Source organism: Leptonychotes weddellii, chromosome 6 (assembly GCF_054177405.1).
Source record: "Leptonychotes weddellii isolate Sample4059 chromosome 6, ASM5417740v2, whole genome shotgun sequence".
NCBI classification, from domain to species: domain Eukaryota; kingdom Metazoa; phylum Chordata; class Mammalia; order Carnivora; family Phocidae; genus Leptonychotes; species Leptonychotes weddellii.
Window position 1 is genome coordinate 115738928 of NC_138374.1, and position 23733 is coordinate 115762660.

Sequence of the window (23733 nt, forward strand, 5' to 3'; positions counted from 1 at the left end):
TATCAGTGAGGTCATATGATACATGTCTTTCTCTGATTGACTTATTTCGCTCAGCATAACATCCTCCAGTTCCATCCACATCATTGCAAATGGCAAGATCTCATTCCTTTTGATGGCTGCATAATATTCTATTGTATATATATACCACATCTTCTTTATCCATTCATCTGTCAATGGACATCTTGGCTCTTTCCACAGTTTGCCTATCGTGGACATTGCTGCTATAAAACTTCGGGGTGCATGTACCCCTTCGGATCCCTACATTTGTATCTTTGGGGTAAATACCCAGTAGTGCAATTGCTGGATCATATGGTAGCTCTATTTTCAACTTTTTGAGGAACCTCCATACTGTTTTCCAGAGTGGTTGCACCAGCTTGCATTCCCACCAACAGTGTAGGAGGGTTCCCCTTTCTCCGCATCCCCGCCAACATCTGTCGTTTCCTGACTTGTTAATTTTAGCCATTCTGACTGGTGTGAGGTGGTATCTCATTGAGATTTTGATTTGGATTTCCCTGATGCTGAGCGATGTTGAGCACTTTTTCATGTAGGACCAGTGGTTTTTGAATGCCAACTTTGTGCCAGGCCTTGGGTTAGATGCTGTACATAAACTTTAGCTCACTAATTGATGTAAAATGAATTGACTCAAAACAATCCATTTAATTCATAATCATTGCAACAACCTTTTAGTAAGTGTCTTCATCCCACTCTTAAAGACAAGAAAACTGAGGCTCTAAGAGAGAGTAAACACATTGTTGAAAACCACACAGCAGGTGGATGGTCGAGGGGGTGTTGAAGCCCGGGTGTGTGGCTCCAAGCCCTGACCTTGGCACATGCCAGAGGCATTCTGTGTCACTTCCTCTTGAAGCCACATCTCTGAATCTATGTCTGGTGTGTTTCCCCTGGTCTGCATGATGTCCTAGGGAGTTCATTGTTCACCTCTACTGATTAAACCCAGCCCTGTTTGGCTTTGAACAAACAGGCTCTTGATCCTGTGAAGGACACAGGAAAGAAGTAGAAGCCACTGCCCCCGCCCTCAGGAATCTCACAGTCTGATTAAGGGGCTGAAGGTCCTCTCTCCTGCATCCTAAACAAGCTTCTCCTCTAACCTTGTCCCTCTTTTTTTCCTGTTTGAGCTCAGTCTTTTCAAAAGCTTATGCTTTTCAAATGGCTTCAGAACCCTGGTTTGTGAAACCAGGCTTAGAATCCCACAAACAGAGGACAGAGTAAGCAGCTTAACATGAGTGATGTTGTGAGCAGATGGATCCAGATGGTAGGTCCTCGGATGGACAGTGGACTGGACTCCAAATGGGGCACCCCACTCAGGGAACCTGGGAGCCCACCGGTCAGTGCCTGGTGCAGGAAGCTGCATTTAAAAGAAAGATGACTAGGGCTTAGATGTACAGTGGTCTTCCTTTAGGAAAGCTTCTGAGAGGGGTTGAGTTTCCTACCTGTTCTCTCTGTAGCATGCCCTCTGTACAGCATTTGTAATTTACTATGGATTGAGGGACAGAACTGTGACTTGCCAAAGGTGGCATATACAAATTCGTAGCCCTCCGTCGTTTGTTTTAAATCAATATCCAATATATGAAAGTTCCAAGTCCCCAAACCAAATTCTTCCTTAAACTTTTCAACTGACAAATTTTACAATTATCTTCATTTTAACAAGAATTTGTTGGATCCCATTAAGAAACTTAGTTCAAAAATAAATAAATAAATCTTTTTAAAAAAGAAAAGAAAGAAAGAAACTGACTTAGTTCAGTGGGGTGCCTGGATGGTTCAGTCATTTGAGCTCTTGGTTTCGGCTCAGGTCAGGTCATGATCTCAGGGTCCTCTGCTTGAGGATTCTCTCCTTCTGCCCCTCCTTGTGGGAAAGCGTGCACTCTCTCTCTTTCTTTCTATCTATAATAAATAAATAAATCTTAAGAAAAAAGAAACTTAGTTCATTAAATCCCTTTCAACATTTGAAACTGTTTGTAAATGTTATCATTCACTTTCCATTCTGAAATATCACAGTTCTCTAACAAAGCCTTCCCATTCCTTATGTAATTCTTTTTTCTTATTGATATTTTAAATAACAGCTGTATTGAGATATAATTCCCATACCATCACCACAGTTAATTTTAGAACATTTTCATTGCCTTTGCCCTCCAACCACCAAAAGCCCCATACCCATTAGGGGTCCCTCCCCTTCTGCCACTGTGCTCTTCCTCTAGCCCTAGACAATACTGATCTACTTTCTACCTCTATAGATATACCTACTCTGGACATTTTACATTAATGGGACTATGCAATATGTGATCTTTTACGACTGGCTTCTTTCACTTCGCACAATGTTTTCAAGGTGCGTCCATGTTGTAGCATGCCTCTGCACCTCACCCCTTTTTATGGCTGAGCAGTATTGCATTATATGGATGTACCACATTTTATTTATCCATCCATCAGGTGATGGACATTTGAATCATTCCACTTCCTGGCGATTTTCAGTTACACTGCCGTGAACATTCCTGTGCAGATTTTCCTGTGGACATATGTCTTCTGTTCTCTTTGTACTTACCCAGGAGTGGCATTGCTGGGTCATGGGATCACTCTGGGTCACCTTCTGAAGGACCCTATGTCTTTTCATACTAAATGCAAGCCTCTCTTTCTGGCCTTCTACCTTCCATGTGCATCTTTTCTTTCTCCTGGGTCCCTCCTCCTTACCCTACCCACACCTTGGACCCCACCCTTGGAGACCTGTCACATAGGATTATGATCACTTCCCCTCCAGCCTTACGCTCAGCCACTTTCCCTTAATGACACGCCCCAGGGAGACAGCTGCTGCTACTGTGGATGTCTTCCCCACCCCCTCAGCAAGGGGGTGGGGGCCTCACAACCCTCTCTCTCCAGCTGTGAAGAAAGATGCGCGCCTAATTGCTGTGAAACTTTGTCCCTGAGGGTAAAAGACAGGAAGCCAGACAGTGAGAAGCTAGGTTGCTGAATTGGAAAGAGGTGGAACTCCTTTCTCCTTCCTGGAGGTGCCAGAATTCCTCCCCAAGGGGGTTATTCCCTACCCAGCCTCCCAGGCCACCTTTCCTGGCGTCAGTTTGGTTTATGCTAATGGCTCTGAGGTGGGGGCTGTCCATATATGTTAGCTTCTGTTTCCTTTACAATCTGCTTTACCTGCTAATCTTTATACAGAAGGAGACTTGCCAGAGCTCAGTTAACCACAAGCAGGGCCAGTGAGTGGAGCCTGACACATGGAAATTCACAGATGGCCACAAACCTTATTTAAGCCAGCCCCTGCACAGCATGTTAGCCCAGCTAGTCCTCAGCTACACTGACAACATTGGAGAGCCTATCCCATTCCACGTCTGGTTCCGAGCCCTGCCTCCTAGAGGATGAATGAATAAGCCATAATAATAGGGGGAGGAAACGTGCAGCCCCAAAGAACTTCAGAAAGCTGGCTGGATTGGAGCACCGGCATTGTCCTTCCCCGCGTGGCCAGCAAAGTGCTGGCCCATTGGGAGCTGTCAGCAGGACCAGGCTATGGACCAGGCCACCTGTATACTTTGGGCTTCCCTGCCAGGCCAGGCTAAGATGGGCCAGGCTCCAGCTGGCCCGGATGAGATGATGGAGAGAGGAGATGATACAGCAACCGCACTTCCTCCACGTATCAGGCTATATGTACAAGGATGTTCATTGTGGCATTATTGTAATGGAGAAAAAATAAGGAAGAACAACCGAAAAAGGTCTTTGACAAGGAGATGGCTAAAAGCTGTGTGGTAGACCCTCACGGTGCAGTTAGGAAAGAGAATCTCTGCAGGCCTCCGTGTCCAAGCTCCATTGGCTTGGTGACCCAACCACTTATGCTGTGGCAGTCAGATGAGGGCACTGCCCCGCCCCCCTGGAAGTGGCTACACTCTCTTGGTGGGTGCAGCCTTCTTGTGGGGCCCCAGCCTGCCTGGTGGCTTATGAATACCAGGGTGCCCTGTAAGTACTTTGTGCCCCTGTAGAGCCTGGTGCGAAAAGTAGATATTCACTAGATATTCGTGGCGGTCCCCTTGAGGGAAGGGCCTCTTCCCCCTTTCTTCTCTTCCATTCTCTCCCTCCCTCGACCCAGCTTAATAAATAGCCAAGTGGTTCAGGTTTCAACCCAAGATTAGTTCTGGGTGTTGAGCAGGAAGCAGCTGTTTTCAGCCAAATCCTTAATCTTAAACCCAGGTGTCCCCCTTAGCTCCCTCCCCAGGTGGGAATCAAGGGCCACCTGATACAGTTGTTCCCCCATCCCCCACTCCTGCTGAGCCCTGTGGCCTCTGTAAACTTAGCTGAGGCAAGAAGAGGAGGGGCTGGGTCTGCTAGGTGCCTGTGCCTGCCACTGCCACCAAATGGATCACTAACAACGGTTAAACACAGCCCCTTACTCCTCCCAGTTCTCTCCCTGTGACAATGAAAGGGAGCCAAGGCTGTAACAGCCACTGAGCAGATGGAGACCACCCCCCTCCAACCCTGAGAAGGGAGATGGGGGAAGGGGGGAGTCGAAACCCATATACTGGGTTTCCTTGGCTATTGGAAAAATCCTACAAGGCAACTGTTTCAACTCCATGAAGGCGAGGAAGCTGGGTCTCTCTCCTCCTGGGACTGGGGAGAGGCCAGTGGTCTAGAAGCAGGCTGGTGAGTGATTTCTTAGGCTGTCAAGCCCTGGTGCCCCAGAGGGTTTGGTGTAGTTGCAGATAGCACTTTAAAGTGGGAGGTGGGGGCATTGTCTGGGCAGACACTTTCTTAAAGATGCTGAGACATGCGGTCATTCCGTGGGGGTGAGGAGGGGGATGTGGGGAGATGTAATCTTTTGGCAAGTGTTCCCAGAAGAGGAAGCCAAGGACTCCTCCCTGCTGCTCCCCTTTCTACGCTTGTCTTACTCCAGAGATCCTTCTGTCTTTCTCCTCCTTGCTTGGCGTTCTGTCTCTGGGACAGGCTGATGATTGTCAGTAGGGGGCATTTCCAGTTTCCTAGGAAACCCACCCCCTGGCCTTCAGATGCCCGTGAGCAGAGGGAGCGGAGCAGGCTCGGGTCACCATCTGTTGCATCGTTTATTCCTTGGCATGAGAGAGATGGAAGGGAGGTGGCGGTGGGGATCAAAGAACAGGAGGGGGAATGGGGAGGAAGGTCCGCTGTAGCACCCAGGGCAGTCCCTGTGCTGCAGGTGGACTTCAGGACCCAGGACAGCTACACCAAGCTGCAGGTGTACTTCAGGACACAGGACAGCTACACGGAAGCCCTGGGGATGAGGGAGTAGGCAGGCTGGGAATGGATGGGATAGCAGTTCTGGGACTAGTGCTTGGCGCCACTGAGTCCCTGGATTCTGAGACCAGTCTGTGGGATAGAGAAAACAGGGTAGCCCTGACAAATCAGACAGAAAGCTCTGAGAAGGGGGTTGGGGGGAGGATTTCAGAAAAAAGGAGATTAGTGTGTCTGCTGAGAGGATGCTGGATAGATGCTCCTATTCGGTTATTGCTGTTGTTTTCATGACTCAGGCTTATACTGTAACAATGGCTTTGTCATATGTGATATTAACCAAGGATTTATAATATACTGATTTGCTGATGGGATAAATATCTCCCAGTAATAGGAAATACCTGATCAGATGGCTGTTCACTCATCCCACACATATTTTTTTATACTGTCTCACTACAGAGGGAGGCAAGACATGGACTCTGAGCTCAAGAAGTTCAGAGTTTGATGCAGGAGACAGACATGGGAATCCCATGGGCAGGAAGAAATGACTCTGGAACAGAGTTGGTGGCATCCTGGGGAATACAAGGGAAATGCAGGCTACTATTGGTGGGAAAGTAGGGTCAGTGTTGGGGTGGGGAGCGGGGGTCACCGTTCAGGGCCTTGGTGAAGAAGGGGATCTGCACTGGAGAGAAGTAAGGGAATAGCATTTCTGGCCTAGGCAAAGCAGGAGCAAAGGTGGCCGAAGGTACAGAAGGCACTTGGCCTGTTTGGGGAGTGGCGCGGGGCCTAGCGCTGGACCGGGTCCTGCTGGAGGAGAGGCTGCATGGGGCAGGAGCCAGAACACAGGGGCCTGAGTGTTGGCCACAGAGTGCAGGCCAGCTCTGTGACCACTTTCTCTGCCCAGACAGATATGATAGAGATGACCACAGGCAGGACATACACTGGCTCTTTGTCTCTTCTTCAAAAAAGAAAACGGGATGTGAGTGAGAATGTGGTTATTATAGTGGGAACCCGAGCCACTGAATTTTTTTTAAGATTTATTTATTTATTTTAGAGAAAGAGCAAAGGGAAATGGGGGCTGGGGGGGAGAAAGAAAGAATCTCATGCAGACTCCCTGCTGAGTGCAGAGCCTGAAGCTGGGCTCAATCTGATTACCCTGAGATCATGACCTGAGCTGAAATCAAGAGTCGGATGCTTAACTGACTGAACCACCTAGGCGCCCCCCTCCCCCTGAGCCACTGATTTATATTTATGCATAAATCATTTGCAACTATTACTGGTTTGTATTGGGAACAAATTAGCTGAGAAACACCTTAGCTCTGAGTTCCGAGTTCCAGCTAAGAGGGGCGCCTGCCTGTCTGCGTGAGCCCTCCGGCCCAGGGTGGGACACCTCTGAGCTCTTCAGCTCCCACACACCTGGCCCTGCCCCACTTCTTATTTTGAGGTGCCTTTATCATCTCTTGTCTTTCAGCTGCCCTCTCTGATTTCCGAACAGGTTGCTTCCGGATGGTTATAGTAATATGCCGTACTGCTTTTTTTTTAATCTAATGCAGAATGGTGGAGTTTTATGTGGGCTCTGTTGGGCTTTTATTATCTCTCTGTTCCCTCACAATATCCTGTGGCAGTGATGTGTGAATGTATTCCTTAGTTGGTTTTTGTAGTACTATTCTAGTCATTTTCATTATTTATTCTGAGAACTAATTGCTGGCACGTGGCCTCATGGTTCTAATTTGTTGGTATATCCTAGGCATTATTCATTCAGGAGCACAGCCTCCAAGTACCTACAGAACTGCTTCGTTCATGGCTATGAGGCATCAAACTGAACATATTCAGTTCCAAGCTCATGTTCTCCCTGCTCCCCAACCACTAACGGATTCATTCCCCTTTCTGTAGTTTTGATACCAATCATTAGCATCATCCTAATCCAGTTTTCCAACCTAGAAACCTTGATGCCGTCCTTCTTCTCACTGCCCGCTACCAATCAATCATCAGCTTCTGGTGATTCTAACTCAGGAAATATCCTCACATCTCAGGGATCATTGGATACTGTTAAGCCATCAGCCTGTTGCACACACGCTCTCACACTATATGCAGAGAAACCTGTGGTATCTGGAATCTGGGAGAAGATAAGTGGAGTGACAAGGAGAGGAGATGTGGCCTGAGGAACCTCACCTTGGGGGTTTCCTGCCAGAACAGGAGGATGCTGTAGAGCAGAGAGTGGCCTGCAGCTAAGCCCAAACCAGCCATCTGATGGGCAGAATGATGGGCAGGTCACAGGCCCTCTCTTGGACTTAGGTTTACCCAATGTTCAAAGAAAAGTCTTGGGGTGCCTGGATGGCACAGTAAGTTAGGCATCCAACTCTTGGTTTCAGCTCAGGTCGAGATCTCAGGGTTATGAGTTCAAGCCCTGCATCGGGCTCAGTGCTCAGAGCAGAGTCTGCTTGAGAATCTCTCTCCCTCTGCCCCTCCCGCTGGTGTTCTCTCTAAATAAATAAATAAATCTTTAAAAAGAAAAGAAAAGGAAAGAAAAGAGAAGAAAAGTCCTCTGTGGAGCAGAGTCATTTGAGGTCGTCAGGAAGGAACACAGTAAGAATAGTAAAAGCAGCTTAATTGGTGTTGTGGTTCACTTTCTTATGCTTTATCCATCTGATTCTCCAACAACAACCATCAGAAGCAGGAATATTTATTTCCATTTTTGAAATTTTTAAAAAGGCTTGGGAAACAAGTAATTTACAAAAAAATAAGTGACAGGATTGAGGCCTTTACTTGGATCTTCCATCCCATAAATATTCCCTACCAGGCACCATGCCAGGCACTGGGACACAAGAATGATCAGGACATGGTCTAAGCCTCAAGAATTCCAGAGGTCCCTGGGCGGCTCAGTCGGTTAAACATCCGACTCTTGATTTCAGCTCAAGCATGATCTCAGGGTTGTGAGATCGAGCCCCAGGTTAGGCTCTGTGCTGAGCGTGGAGCCTGCTTAAGATTCTCTCTCCCTGTCCCTCTGTCCCTCCCACCCCTTGCTGTGCATGCACATGCACTCTCTCTTTTTCTTAAAAAAAAAAAAAAAAGCCACAAAGAAAAGAGCTTTAAAGGGTAAGCCAGTGGCAAGCAAACTGCAGCCCTCAGGCCAATTCCAGCCCACTGCCTGTTTTTGTAAATAAAGTTTTATTGGGACATAGCTATGCCTATTCACTCACTTATTGTGGCTCTTTGACTACAGTAATAAAGTTCAGTAGTTCAGTAGTTATGAAAGAGGCTGTATGTCTCACAAAGCTCTCACAAAGCCTCAAACACTTACGATCTAGACCTTTATAGAAAAGGTCTCCAATCCTTAGTTTAAACATATAGTTTTACCAGCGTGCTAAGTGCCCCAGAGAGGCAGGTGTAAGGTAGGATAGAGATGGACACTCTCAGCTCTGCTGGGGGTGGGCAGTGGGGTGGGCATGGGAGGCACAACGAATTAGTCACAAAGCAGAAGATGCCTGAGCAGCAGGATGTTGCAGACTGAGTAGGAATTAATCACGTGACAAGGAGAGAAGGCCTTTCGGGCACAGAGGATGGCACTCATAAAGTGTGGAGGTTGTAAATGGTGTGGCATGCTTAGAAAATGGCATGCCACTTAGGGAGCATTCAGCATTTGGGTAGGGTCCGAGAGCCCTGCAGGAGCCTGAAATCCCAGAGCCTTGCTGCACTCGGGAGTTTGGATCTGATTGTATAGACTGATTGGGGTGATATGGAAGGGTTTTCACCAGCACTGACAGGATTAGACGGGGGTTTAGAAAAATCACGGTAATAGCGAAGTGGAAAATGGATTGGACAGAGACCAGTTGGGAGGTTATTGCTGCAGTCCATGAGACATGGCATGTATTAAAGGTAAGAGAGTGGGAGTGTGGGGAAGGGAATGGGGGTGAGAGACACTAGGAGGGCATGGTCCAAGGTTCTCCATGCTTGGTGTGAGGTATGAGAAGAGCTGGGATTTCAGGGTGATTCCCAGGTGTCTCGCTTGGGTGACTCGGGTGGGTACCACCAACAAAGAGAATAGAGATAGAGGGACAGGACCCCAGCAGAGACACAGAGAACATCAGGCAGAAGGAGAGGATCTGGCAGTGTGATCAGTGCTGCCATGGAGGTTGGCAGGGCCAGAAAGAAGAGGAGCTCTGGAGTGCTGTTTCAGAGGCCAAGGAGGAAGAAGGTGAGGAGGGATGGATGGAGTGGTTGACAATTGCTGATGCCTCCAAGAGGTCTAGCAAGATAAAGACTGGGAACTCTGGAGTCAGCCATTGGGGGGCCAACAGGAGGTCTGGAGAGTTCCAGAGTTTGGTTGGAGGAGTGAAAGAGAACTCAGTAAGTAAAGGCAGAAGCCATAGCCCACTCTTTTAAACAAAGAAACTTGCATGAGACAAGACGGAGGTGGAAAAAATTCAGGTATATATAGAGGAGCTGTGGGATCCAGAGAAGATTCTTTTGGTTTTGTTATGAGAGAAACTTGAAGGCGTTTCTCTGCTGAGGCCTGGAGCCAGTTGAGAAGAGTTTGGAAATTGAGGAGCATGCTAAGCGGATAGCTGGTGGTCGAGGGCAGGTCTCTGCAGAAGGGTGGGGCTGGGTCCAGCAGAGGCAGACAGGAGGAGGGAGGGACATTTCTTGCACAGAAAGTGGAGGCCATGGGAAGCTTAGGCATCCAACCAACATTTCCAGGGGCATTTCTGATCGACAGCACAGTCAGTTGCTAGTGATAGAAATCTCGCTTCCAAACGGCTTAAAAATTAAAGGGAAGTTTTAATGTGAGCATATATGCAATGTAAAAACCCACAGTTAGGGATTGCTTCAGCAAACGCTCCATCAGCGACACAAACGGCATGAAGAATCATGTCTTCCCACATCTTCCCTCTGCCTTCTGCAGTGTTCCATTATCCTCACATGACACATGGAGACACCCCCCCACTCCCACCCACTTGGGGTACACCGGGGATCGTGAAGCAGTCCCAAGAAGCCCCCCAGGCCTCAGGGCAAAATGCTAATGCTGGGAAGCCGGACGGATGGGTTTCCAAGTCCGGCTGCCACCCCAGCCTGGTGTGTTCTTCCTGGCCGGCGTGCCTCGCTCTCGTGCCCATGCATTATTGCTGTGGTGCAGGGCTTCTGCATTTGGAGAGTTAGACAGTTGTACCGGGATTTTCAGTTCTTTGTTTTACTAATAGAATCCTTTCTTCAAATAAAACCTCAGGCAAAACCCAGTGTGAAAACAGGGACTCTTAGGCAGCCCTGGTGAGAGTCAAGTGTAAGGCGGCGGCTGAGCCCCACCTGCTCCTCCTCCCCAAATGCCCTCCCCCCTTAGAGAAGGTCCCCAGAGGCTGCAGAGCCTTCTAAAGGGTCTTCCTGCCTCCACCATTGCCCGTCAACCTGCCACCCTCCACAGAGCAGCCAGGGTGGTCTTTGTGAACAAATATCATCAGATACCCCACCATGTAGAACCCTGCAATAACCTCCTGACGTGCTTAGAATAGAATTTAAATTCCCTGCTTTGGGGGCGCCTGGGTGGCTCAGTCATTAAGCGTCTGCCTTCAGCTCAGGTCATGATCCAGGGTCCTGGGATTGAGCCCCGCATCGGGCTCCCTGCTCGGCGGGAAGCCTGCTTCTCCCTCTCCCTCTCCCCCTGCTTGTGTTCCCTCTCTCGCTGTGTCTCTCTCTGTCAAATAAATAAATAAAATCTTTATAAAAAAATAAATTCCCTGCTTTGGCATTCAGAGCCCTCTGTGAGTATGCCCTCGCGTGACTTATTCCATTCTTCCCCGTGTGCCCCCCAGGCTCCGGCCATGCTGGTTTCTTTCAGTTCCTTGCACCTACCCCTCTGCTTCCTGCCACAGGGTCTTTGCACAAGCGGTTCCCCTGGCTTGGGATGTTTTTCTGACCCATCTTTACAAAGTTGGCTACTCCTTGCCATTTAGATCTTGGTCAAATGTCACTTTCTCACAGAGGCCTTGACCATTCACTTGCCTTTCCCTCATCACCCTAGTGTGGTTTCTTTTCTTTTTTTATTAATAGAATTTATTTTTTAGAGAGCACTTATAGATTCATAGCAAAATTAAGTGGAAGGTACAGAGATTTCCCATTTACCCCCAGCCCCCCCCACAGCTCCCCCACCATCACCATCCCCACAAGAGGGGTGCATTTGTTACAGCTGATGAACCTACACTGATGCATCATCATCACCCACAGTCCATGGTTGACATGAGGGCTCACTCCCGGGGTTGTCCATTCTGTGGGTTTAGACAAAAGTGTGAAGACATGGGCCCACCATTAGAGTCTCATACAGAGTTTCACTGCCCTAAAAATCCTCTGTGCTCCACCTGTTCATCCCTCCCTCCCGCCCAACCTCTGGCAACCTCTAATCTTTTTACTGTCTCCATAGTTTTGCCTTTTGCAGAAGGTCACTCAGCTGGGATCATACAGTACGTAGCCTCTTCAGACTGGCTTCTTTCACTTAGTGATAGGCATTTAAGTTTCCTCCGTGTCTTCCCACAGCTTGATAGCTCATTTCTTCCTAGTGCTGAATAGTATTCCATTGTGTGGATGGACCCCAGTACGTGTATCCATTCACCCACTGAAGGACGGAGGACATCTCAGTCGCTCCCACGTTGCGGCGATTACAGATGAGGCTGCTCTCAACACCCCTTTGCGGGTCGGATTGTGTTTTCTTCATTGTGCTTATTGCTACCCAATTTGTTTTTGTTCAGCATTTATTTCCTGTCTTCCTCACTGGAAAGAAGGCTCCATGAGAGCAGAGAAACCCTGTGTCTTGAACTTGTATATTCTCTAAAGTGGTCCCTGCTGCCAGGTCTGTGAAATGAATGAATGGCCCACTGCCTGCCGCCCACAAGTGCCAGGTGGGCTCAGCTCGTGGAGACATGGGGCTGCCCGCTGAGCCGTGTTCCAGCACTATCCGTCTTTCCTCCCATCATCACAGATGTGTTGTGACCACTGGCGCAGCCTGCCCAGAGCGGGGCTGCGGGAATGTGGGGGGCTCCCCATGATGACAGCTTGCTGGAGCCGTGCGCCTCTCCTCCGTCTGCCAGGGACAGCTTGTGGTACCAACACCAGGGGCCCCCCAGTCTGGGGAAAGAAAGCAAACCGGGATGCAGAGAGAAGGAAAAATAGGAAAGCAGACTGATGCAGGGTGGCTAATTATTACTCCTTGCTGCTGTTACCAGTAACCTCATGTATGTAACTAGGATTCTTCCTTCATCCCTGTGAGTTCGAAGCCTGCTCAGTGATGGCAGCTAACATTTACCAAGGTTTACTCTATGCCCCATGCTTTGCCATGTGCTCTATGTGGGAATTGTGTGTTAAGTCATCCCAGAAGCCCTCTGGAATATGACTGTGTGCATTTTTCAGATGAGAAACACAAAGCTCCGAAGGTTCAGGACTTGCCCATGATCCCCACCTTGTATGTGGGGGGCAGCTTCAAACCCAGACAGTCCATGCTCTCGAACTTCACTGAGGGAGGCTGTCATGTCCAGCAGTCCCCACTGATGGCTGACCATCACCCAACTCACATACCCATCCTGGTCCCCGTCTTAGACATTTGAGTCCGAATCTCCCACAAGGCTTGCAAATTTAAAGTTTAGGAAACTTGAAAGCTTCAGTTCAGGGAGGTTGCGTAAGTGAATGAAGCATCTCTGTGTAAGATAATAGAGGTTCTAAGGGCATTCGAATTCAAAAAAAGTTTTTTTGAATCTGCAGGCCTGGTTTGGCCGCTGCTTAGGAGTTTGAGGGTCCAGGGATCTGTGTGTTTAAGTAGCGCCCAGGAGATTCTGATAAGCATCCAATTTCCTTCCTGTGTGGGTACATTGTCATCACAGCACCTGACCTAATGGTATTTGGATTCTTTTTGAAACAGTGAGCTCGGTACTTCACACGGCAGAACATTTCATGTTTGGATAACTCTGTTCTCTCTCTTTTTTTTCTTCTCTTTTCACACAGGGGTTGCGGGGTGGAGGGGGAGAACTTCAGATATACAAGACTTGAGTTCATCCTCTTCCCCAGTTCATAGTACACCATTAGTCCACACAAGATTTCTCTTTCAGTTTTTTAATTTTTGTTCTTTTCCTCATTCTCTCCCCCTGCAATCGCCCTCCCTTTAATGTATTTTATATCCTTGCAATCCACCTCTTACCTGTTCAAGCTGATATAAAAGGATCTTTCAGGGGCACCTGGGTGGCTCAGTCGTTAAGCGTCTGCCTTCGGCTCAGGTCATGATCCCAGGGTCCTGGGATCGAGCCCCGCATTGGGCTCCCTGCTCGGCGGGAAGCCTGCTTCTCCCTCTCCGACTCCCCCTGCTTGTGTTCCCTCTCTCGCTGTGTCTCTCTCTGTCAAATAAATAAAATCTTAAAAAACATTTTTTTTTTAAAAGGATCTTTCAAACACATCGTATTGGTAGTGTGTGCGGGTAGAGTCTTTATTATCATGGACGGTATTGTAGGATGGCTATATTTATTAGGTTATTCTTCCTAGCATCTCAGAGAAGCAGCTGCCTCTCTGAACTTTCTCCCATTCGGTTCTAGTTTTGCCCTCGTGGAGCTAAACAAAAAAATTCCACACCCTCTCCCACCATTCCAAGACAGTCATCATGGTCCCTCTTCTGCAGCCCCCATCTGCCCTCTCACAGGATATGGGATTTTCCTTATTCCTCCCCAGGATGCTCTGTAGTTAGATGGCATTCCCCTTGAAGGGTCCTGACCACTCCACCCACCCCCGCACCCGCATCTGGATGATGTACTTCTCTACTCCTAGCAGGAGAGGAACCTGAGATATTATGTGACTGGGCCATACAGCAAGATAGTGTAAGAAGTAAGATTTGGTTAGAAGCATGCATTTAACTGTTTTCGGTTAGACATCCCTGCCCTTGGCCTCTTCTACCTGGTTATCAGGATCGGGGAACTGTAAGCCTCGGTGATGTGGGGGTAGCTTCAGGCGGGGCATCTCCCTCCTCGCTCCACATTGGGTTCTCTGAGCACAGCACTAGAAGCCCCATGCCCAGATACCAGTTGACACTCCCCTTCCTTAGATGTGGGTGGAAGGTCCTTCAAAATGTACTGAAAGGATTGCAAGCCATGTACCTATCTTCCAGGCTGAGTGGACCAGGCTCAGGGAGCTGAGGGTGCCTCTATCCCCATGTGGAATAACCCTCCTCCCTCATCCTCTGCTGTTTTATCTGTATGAGCCCTTTATAGACACCAGTGCTTACATTTCTTTGTTATTGAGGTAAAATTGACATATCATAAAGTTAACCAATGTATAGTGAACAATTCACTGGCATTCAGCGCATTCACAGAGTGTGCAACCATCACCTCAATCGACTATTGCTTATTACTCCAGTGCAATCCCTTTCTCACCGCAACATTATCCTCACCACAAAAGAAAACCCCATACCCATTAAGCCGTCACTCCCCATTCTCCCTTCCCCTCTGCCTCTGGTGAGCACCCCTCTGTGTCCTGGCTGTATGGATTTACCTTTTGCATCTTGAATATAAATGGGATCATTCTATATGGGACCTTTTGTGTCTTGCTTCTCTCATTGAGCATAACCCTCTCGGGTTTCATCCACATCACAGCATATGTAGTACTTCATTATCTTCCACGGCCAAATAATATTTCACGGAACGTACATACTGCCGTATTGCTTATTTATTCCTCTCTTGATAGACATTTGGGCTGTTTCCACCTTCTTGCTGTTGCGAATGATGCTGCAATGAACATGTGTGCACATGTACTTGTTTGAGTCCTGGTTTTTAATTCTTTGGGACATATATCTAGAAGTAGAAATATGGGGTCATATGATAAGTCTATGTTTAATTTTTTAAGGAAGCTATACATTTCTTTTTTAAATAGCAACTCTACTCTGGAACTTTCCTGCATATGGAGAGACAGGGGAAGTAGGTGAGGAGTCAGGAGATCTGGGTTCTTTTCCTGGCCTTGCCGCTAACCAGCAAATTGAGCAAATCATTTCCCCTTTCTGGGCTCTTGTTTCCTCATTTGAAAAGTAAGGGGACTGCATAAAGCTAAATGATCTTTCAGTTCTCTTCGTCTTTTAAGATTTTATTGGAAAAATTGGGTTCCAGAGAGAAGAGAGAGAATTGCCAAACAGCTATCCATGATTATCTCTATATGCGTTCTCTACTGTGTTTTTAAATTGTGAGTTAAAAGCACCCCAAGTAATTGGGCTTTTTTTCCCCCTGCCTATGTGTTTCTAGTTAATGAATAGCTTCTGGCTTCTTATTTCCACCAAGATTCCCAGAACAAGATATCCTTCTCTTGCCCATCACTTCCTACAGCTTGGCAGCTCCTGAGCAAAACGTGGCAGTCATGACGCCAAGACTGGAGCCGTCCCATCCCCACTGTCCTCTCTGAAGGAATGCTGAGCCTCCTCCCCTGCTAGTTCGCTCATCACTAAGGTGTCAGCTGGATCACCTGAGTCTGGTCTTTGGAGATGTCGGATCCAAGGAGAGGAGTTAGCAGACTCTTCTTTAGTCCATGTAAAGACCATCTTAGAAGGTTGGGAGGAGGAACCAAGGACCTCCTGTGATACTGTCCAGCCAGGAGATTTTCCTCCTTGGGGGATTTCTACTCTCCTGAGCCTCTTCCAGCTGACTGATTCCCTGGCCCGAGTGCAGTGCCTCGGTAGGGAGGGAGTTTTTCCTCCACTAATCGATAGCCTCCACAGTATGCCATCCAGGTCCAAAGCATGTGTTCTCCTGAGCTGCCTGCTGGCTTTCTGGGGGAAGCATGAGGTTTTAAAAAAAACCTGTGATCCAAGTGGTTTATTTCATTCGGCCAGCCATTTATTTGCTCATTTTTCATCCATCCATCTGATACTTTTGAGTGCCTGCTGTGTTTTCAGCACCATGTTAGATTTTAGGAATAAACAAGATGAGGCACCTTCCCTATGGTGCCTTCCTTTTTTAATAGGGCATACAGATGAGTGGCTTTTGGAATGAATACAATGAATACAAAGTGACAAATGCTGGGGCGCCTGGGTGACTCAGTCAGTTAAGCATCCAACTCTTTTTTTTTTTTTTTAAGATTTTTTTATTTATTTGAGACAGAGAGAATGAGAGACAGAGAGCATGAGAGGGAGGAGGGTCAGAGGGAGAAGCAGACTCCCTGCCGAGCAGGGAGCCCGATGCGGGACTTGATCCCGGGACTCCAGGATCATGACCTGAGCCGAAGGCAGTCGCTTAACCAACTGAGCCACCCAGGCGCCCAACATCCAACTCTTGATTTCAGCTCAGGTCATGATCTCAGTGTCATGAGTTCGAGCCCCCGTCAGGTTCCACGCTCAGCAGGGAGTCTGCTTGAGATTCTCTCTGCACCTCCAGCCCACTCATGAGCTCTCTCTCTCTCCAAAATAAATAAATCTTTAAAACAAAAGTGACAAGTGCTATATAATGGGGAGGGGGTTGTAAATGGTGTTCAGGAGTACAGACGAGGGACACACAAGTCATACTTGGCAGATCCTCATGAGAGGGCAGATTCAAAGCATGTTCTAGACAGAAGCTAATCTGCACAGAAGTCACAGAGCAGGACGCATGAGGGGACCTGGCAGGTGACCAGTGTTGGCTGGAACACAGAGAGAGGGTGGTGGGAGGCAAGATTGCAGAGGGGGCTGTGCTCGGGAGGACATCTGAGCCACGTCGAAGGATTTAGCTCTCTGGCAACTGTGAGCTAGTGAGTTTGATTGGGGAGCGGCACACTTTTATCTGCACTTTAGAGAAGGAAACTCTGGTGATGGTGGCGAATGAGTCAGAGGGGTAAGAGTAGAAGTGGGGAGAGCCCTCAGGAAGCTGTTGTGGTCACTGTCATGAAACAGTGGTGACCAGAACCAGGGTGGAAGCTGTGGGAAGGAAAGTAAGTGGATGGAGTCCAGAAATACACATGAGTCTGGGGGGCTGCTGTTGGGCCCAGCTTCCAGGAAAGAAACTGCTGCAGTCGGAATCCAAATCCTTTAGCTGGCCCCATATCCCAGCCCAGGGGAGGTGCCTCATCCTCCAGGTCTTCAGAAGGGTAACCTTGTCTCCCAGGAGCCAGCCCTGGAGCCCTGCTCCTTTTGCCAACAGCCTCAGGCAGGATAGATGGGAGATGTGGTGGGGTACAGAGAAGAGAAGAATTCTGGGGGAACCTCCTCCTGCCACCCTCTTTGACTCGGCCTCAGGGCAGAACAGCACACTGCACCCAGTTTGAAGACTCCACGTTTCAGACCCGTGACAATCTTAAAGCACTATATCTCAGTGCCTACCCTAGGCCACTCTTCTTTTTTCAAGCATAGTTAACATACAGGGTTGTATTAGTTTCAGGTGTACAATATAGTGATTCAGCAATTCCAGACATTATTCAGTGCTCATAAGGATAAGTGTACTCTTAATCCCTTAATCTGTTTCACTCATCCTCCACCCACCTCCCATAGGCCATTCTCTCTCAGGAGGTGGGGAAAAGGGTTTATCTCTTAAAGACTCATTCTAGGCCCTTTGGACAGTCATTTTTAATCTTTCCCCTTAGAGGGCCTGGAATGATTTGTTGTGCTTGAGAATGTGAACATTGGGCTGTCATAATATCTCTCATTCTGCCAACCTGCTGGACTCCCCTTCTTCTGGGTCATAGTCTCAGCATTGCCCGTTATCTCTAAAGGGACAACATCCAGGACCACTGTATCTTTGCTGCACAAAATATCTGCAGAAATCCATTTTTTAAAAAAAGTCCTTTAAGCAGCCAGCTTTCACCTAACCCCACACAATACATAGGGTTCAGAGAAGCTCTGAGATTGGTGTGTTGCTTACTGGCCCAGTGCATGGCATCCTCTAGGTGCTGGACCAGTGGGACAGTGTTTTTTCATGACTCTTCCATGCAGAGTTGCCCTTCCTTCTAGAACAGTGGTTCTCAACTGGGAGTGGTTTTGTCCTCCAGGGGACAGTTGGCAATGTCTAAAGACATTTTTGATTGGGGGCAGGAATGGGCTCCACTGGCATCTCGTGGATAGAGGCCAGGGATGCTGCTAAGCATCCTGCAATACCCAAGATCGTTGCCCACACAAAGAGTTGTGGGTCCCAAATGTCAATAGCACAAGGTTAAGAAACCTTATTTAAGAACATCAGTCTGTGACCAAACCCTTGAGTTCTTCAGGCCCTGTAGGGTTGCTAGAACAAACCGCAAGTTCAAGAAAAACTCACTTGGCATTGTATTTCTTTCCACAGCTGAGCTCTGTCCAGGAGGCCCAGGTAGAGCGGCTGGAGGCAGCAAGACCCTGCAGGCCGGGGAGCAGGGAGCGGGACCCCGTGCTGAGGATGGCCAGGCAGGAGCCGCCGCCCTGGGTCCACACAGCCATCCTGCTCTGCCTCCTCAGCCTCACTGGGGCCATCGAGATTCCTATGGATCGTGAGTCCTGCTCCATCCTCTTCTTTAATTCTCCTGATTTGGGGCAGAGGAGTTGGAGGGGAGGGATGGTCAGGGGGGAGTTAAGATCAGCTTTTCGAAGAGGCTGGAGAGCGGGGTAGCAGTGGATTCTGGATGGAGGCCGGCAGGCTTGTGTTTGGGACCGTGAGACGAATCGTGTAGCACGATCTCTGAGGACTGTGGCTGAGCTGAGGCTTGCGCTGTCTGGAGCCTGCTGAGTGGGACCAGAGGTGGCAGGGTTTACAAGTCTGTGTGTCACTCAGGAGTTCTTCCCTCTACTCCCCTCCCACGGCCCTCTGCGGTCTTGACTTGCCCATCGACGTGGAGCTTCCAAGGACCCAGTGTAGTGGATAGTTACTTGCCTTTCTAATATCTGAGCTGGATCCTTGGGCTGTCTTGGCTGGACTGAATCAGGATGGATGGCCTGGGGATGGTTGGGGAAGGGAATTATTCTGCAAAAGACCGGGGCTAAATGAAACATTAAAATAGAGCTCCATTATAATGCCACTGTGGGAAAACCAGGAGCTGATTTCTTGTGTTTGTTTTCAGCTCTCCCATGGCAAAGCTGGGAAGTAAAACCTGTGTCATTCTATGTCCCACGGTGGGGGTGTTATTTGGCCATCAGAATCATCAGGCAAGGGGCTTTGGATGCTGATCTAATAGCCCCATCTCTAGCAGCCATTCTGTTGTTATGTTCAGAAGGGGCCCATGGACTGGCAGCCCCGTTCCTTTGCCCCGCATTTAGATGTGTACCACCTTGCCACAATCTGGCCCTTCCATCAGAATGTCTTGGCATTCCAGTGCTCTGATGTGGGCATACCACCTCTGTCGCCTGTTCCTGCTTCCAGAAATAGATGGGACCCACATGATGCCAACCCTGACTTGGGCTCTATCCAGGTGACAGATGTCTGGGGAGGGTTGGGAGAGTGATACAGCCTCCAAGGAGTGCCCACTGAGCTCTCCTAAGCCAGGGCCTGGGGCCTGGAGTTAGCCCAGCTTGGAGAAGAGTTGCACATACTTCAGCCCCCTCCCGCCCAACCCTACCAATAATAGCTGCCCAGAGGAGTAGGCACTTCTGGGTAAGAGAAGACTAGCAGAAACTATAAGTTGGACCCAGAAGCAAGATGGGCAAGGCCCCTGCTGCCCTCCCAATAGCCCTGTGTGTGTGTGTGTGTGTGTGTACGCATGTGTATGTGTGTGTGTGTGTGTATTCAGTGGGGGGGGGGGTGTCGTGAAAGGAACTGTTCCCATAGAGACCATCTGCACTGCTAACTCAAAGAAGAGTGTCTCATTAACAATCCCAGGCAGACAATCTAATAAGGAGCACGATAAGGCCATGTCCCTGGAGAGGAGAGGGTGTGCCGAGGAAATTGGGTTATCAAGGAAGTGGTGAAGGCTCATTTCTCTTCTGCTGCTTCTCCTCACTCATTCACCTGCCACTTTGGTCCCTGGGGCTAGTGGGTGAGGGGTTCCTCCAAGATGAACTTATAAATAGATGGCTTTGACCTCTATGTTAGGAATCTGTATTTCTAAAGCGCTATTGGAGCCGTGGGCAGGTGACCCAGCAGTGGGTGTCTCCAAAGTACCGCGTGTGGGGCAGAGAGCTGCAGGTGCCCTGACCTCCCCAGCACCATCTCCCCATCTCCTCAGTTTCCATGAGGAGGGAGGGCCCCGGAGAGTCCCCGCTTCTGGAATTGTCGTCAAGGACACGGAGACCCAACACAGCAAACGGGTGCTGGATTCATGAATAGACAGCTTTGTGCAGTCGCAGTATCGTAGCCAATGAGGTTTATCCAAGGCGCGATTATTGCTAATTGGATTCATGAATAGATCCCGGGTCTCTTGACCTGCCACCAGGTTGGCACTCGACACACCTCACCCCGACCTCCGGTAATCCCACCTTCTTTTAGTTCTTGGAACTCATCAGGGTAGCAGCTGCTGTGCGCCCGGCCGAGAGCGAAGTGCTTTAGGAGCATCTCCTGTGATTCTCCCAGTGAATCCTTTGCTGACAGGTTAGAAAGTGGAGGTACACTCTCCAGCACCTAAGTGGTAGGGCCAGCGCATGACCACAGCCCCTCTCTGAATGAGGAAGGGGATCCTTTTATGACACCGTGTCTGGTGCCCCGGCTCTGTCACAGCAGGAAACCCATGCGGGCTTCCCGGAGGAAGTGCATCTGAGGTGGCTGCAGGCACAGTGGCCATGGCGACCTCTCCAGAACGAGTCTGCTACAGCTGAACGCAAGACAAGAGAAGGCCAGCCCTTCAGAGGGGACCCAGGTCCTCTTCAGCCAGCTTTTCCCCTCCTGCTGGGCCAAGCATGACAGGCACCCTCTCCCCAAGTTACCTGAGCCCATCCTTCCCTCTTACCCTGGGCTGAGGCCCAGGAGGATGGGTTGGGGAAAGATCACACATTCTTTTTCCTTTCCCCCTCAGAGTTACTGAGATATTTATTGATATACAACCTATGTAAGTGTAAGGCGGACAACTGGGTGATTTGCTACACGTATATATTATGAAATGATTGCCACATGGGTTCGTTTACCCGTCCATCCCTTCCCATAATTACCTTGTGTGCATGCGGCGATAGCTTGGAAGATCTACTCTCGAAACAACTCTCAAGTGTATGGTACAGTATGCTAATTATGGTTGCCATCTGTGCATTCAGCCCCCAGAACATGTCCATCTTATAGCTGGACGTTTGTACCCCTTCACCAGCATCTCCCCGCCTCCCCCCACGCCCCAGCCCCTGACAACCAGCATTCCACTCTGTTTCTTCGAGTTTGACTTTTTTATTTTTTTTTAATATATTTTTTTAAAGATTTTATTTATTTATTTGAGACAGAATGAGAGAGAGAGAGCTCATGAGAGGGGGGAGGGTCAGAGGGAGAAGCAGGTTCCCCACCGAGCAGGGAGCCCGATGCGGGACTCGATCCCGGGACTCCAGGATCATGACCTGAGCCGAAGGCAGTCGCTTAACCGACTGAGCCACCCAGGCGCCCCCGAGTTTGACTTTTTTAGATTCTACATATAGTGAGAACATACCAGAGCTTTCTCTGACTTAATTTCACTTAGCATGAGGTCCTCAAGGCCTACCCAGGTTGTCACAAAAGGCAAGAGAGATAACTATACCCCGTGTTCCCTGCAGCATTATTCGCGATCGCCCAGGTGTGGGGCAAGTGAAGATCAGGCACTCAAAGCTTTCTGTGTGTGTTGCCCGGGAGCGGCTGAGGGGGCTGAGGCTGGAGGCTGGAGACTGCCCTGTCAGGGGCACCCTTCCGCTCGCCTGCCCCTTCAGGGGGCAGTATCTGTGCCTTGAGGACTGGGGCATTGCTTCTGCTCTGGGGAGTTTGGGCCCCGCGGCCTTCCTGGAACAGCCCCAGGCTGCAACACAATCCCTCATTGAAACACCAGCCTCCAGCCCCTACTCCTCGGCCAACAGAGTCACACACACCCACCCACCCCCGCCCGCCCCAAGGAGAACAACATGACCTTTGAAGAAAGCAAAGGGTCGCCTCATCAACAAGAGCGGGTCTGCCAAAAAGTGAGTCTGCTGGCAGCTCGCCCCCCCGCCCCCCTCCCCACATCGAGGGACTCGGCATTTTTCTCCTAGGAACATTTTTCTCCTAGGTGGGCTCCGCTTCATCCCTGCAGTTGTTTGGAAGAAGGATTTCTGTAGGGCAATGTACAGAGAAGACACATTTCGTCCTCACTGTCATCCCAAGTAGTGCTGCAAGATGACCTCAACACACACACACACACACACACACACATTCACACACACTCCGTCCTCCAGGGACAGGTGCCAGGGGCTGTGGATATCAGCCAGGGAAAGAGAAGACATGCAGGCATACAGAAACCTTACAGACGGGGCAGGCCTCTGCCTTACCCGCTGCAGAGCTCATTGGAAGATTTTTCCCTCCCCCTCGGAAGCCGCAAGAGCAGACTCATTTTCCACTTGACATCAGCAGTAAGTTTTGTAGATGGGGAGAAGGGCAGGTGGCATGACATGGGGCTTGCGGGGTGTCACAGGACAAGGTAGGTTGCCCTTATCCCCAAGCAGGTGGTCCTCACTGTCATCTCCCTGTGCTGGCTTGTCTTCTGGGTTGGTTGTGTCTCTGTAATAAATTCCTTGGTGACGCAATGGTGGTTGCAGATGTCATGACCTCTTTAGGGAAGTAGACTCTCAAGAGGCCCCTGGCCTGATTTCATCATGGTGTTGGGGACAGCATCCGGCCAGCTCTGAGAGTCTCCACTCCCCCATGGCCTCTCCCCTTACTCACCTTTGTCCTGAATGTCAAGGAGAAGAGCGTGCTGGGGCCCCACCTGGCCAACCCACCTCTCTGGCCAAGGATAGATTTGTAAAAAGAGCTCTGGACCAGACTACAGGAGAGCTGGTTCTCATTCCAGTTCTGCAGCAAATTTCCTATGTGACTTTAACCGAGTGACTTCCCTTCCAAGAATCTGAGATTCCCTGGATAATGTCTAGGACTCTTTCCATTGAGCCAGCCCTTGATTTTATAAGAGAGGCTTGAAGGCCATGTGGGCAAAATAGAGCCTCGGCCAGGGCAAGGTCAGAGCCCTCCACTGTGCGTGGGGAACCGAGAAGCATCAACTCTGTCTTGAGATGAAGAAACCGCAGGCCTGGGTTGGTGGTCCAAAGGAGTAGGTCAGTGTCAGCCCTGCTTCTCCTGAAAATGGCCCCTTCTCCCCACCTGCCCTCCAGGCCCAACTACACTGGCTTTCCAGAATTAACCTTTCTTGGGCCTCTGGCAGGAAAATCTTATATGGGTGAAGATGCCACTGTGGGGATCTCCAGGGAGCATGTGTTCAGAAACCACAGATTTCTGCTTTTCCCAAGGACTTTTCATTTCTTTTTGTTTCCTGCCAAGGCCGCACCCAGGTAAATGGTAAAGCAGATAAAATTACTTTTTGGTGCCCCAGCAGGCCACACAACCTTGGCCCACTTGAAAGAATTATTCTGGACCTTTTAGTGTGTCTTATCAAGACTTTGACTTACTGACAGTGTGCATAGCAGGGGACCCCTTCCTGCCACACTCAGCCTCTCCTCCCTGATGTCTG

The 23733-nt window shown here is 49.3% G+C and overlaps 1 protein-coding gene and 1 pseudogene across 19 annotated transcripts in view; both read left to right on the plus strand.

Annotated features, from left to right (window-relative positions):
• The window catches only part of NFASC (neurofascin), a 180644-nt gene that overhangs the window by 88966 nt on the left and 67945 nt on the right, over window positions 1-23733 (plus strand). For all 19 annotated transcript variants that reach the window (XM_081825069.1, XM_081825076.1, XM_081825075.1 and 16 more), the window contains exon 3: window positions 18456-18636. In XM_081825069.1, the coding sequence (XP_081681195.1) occupies window positions 18456-18636 (181 nt within the window). The remainder of the gene's footprint in view (window positions 1-18455; window positions 18637-23733) is intronic.
• LOC115936881 (U4 spliceosomal RNA) lies at window positions 20408-20474 on the plus strand (annotated as a pseudogene).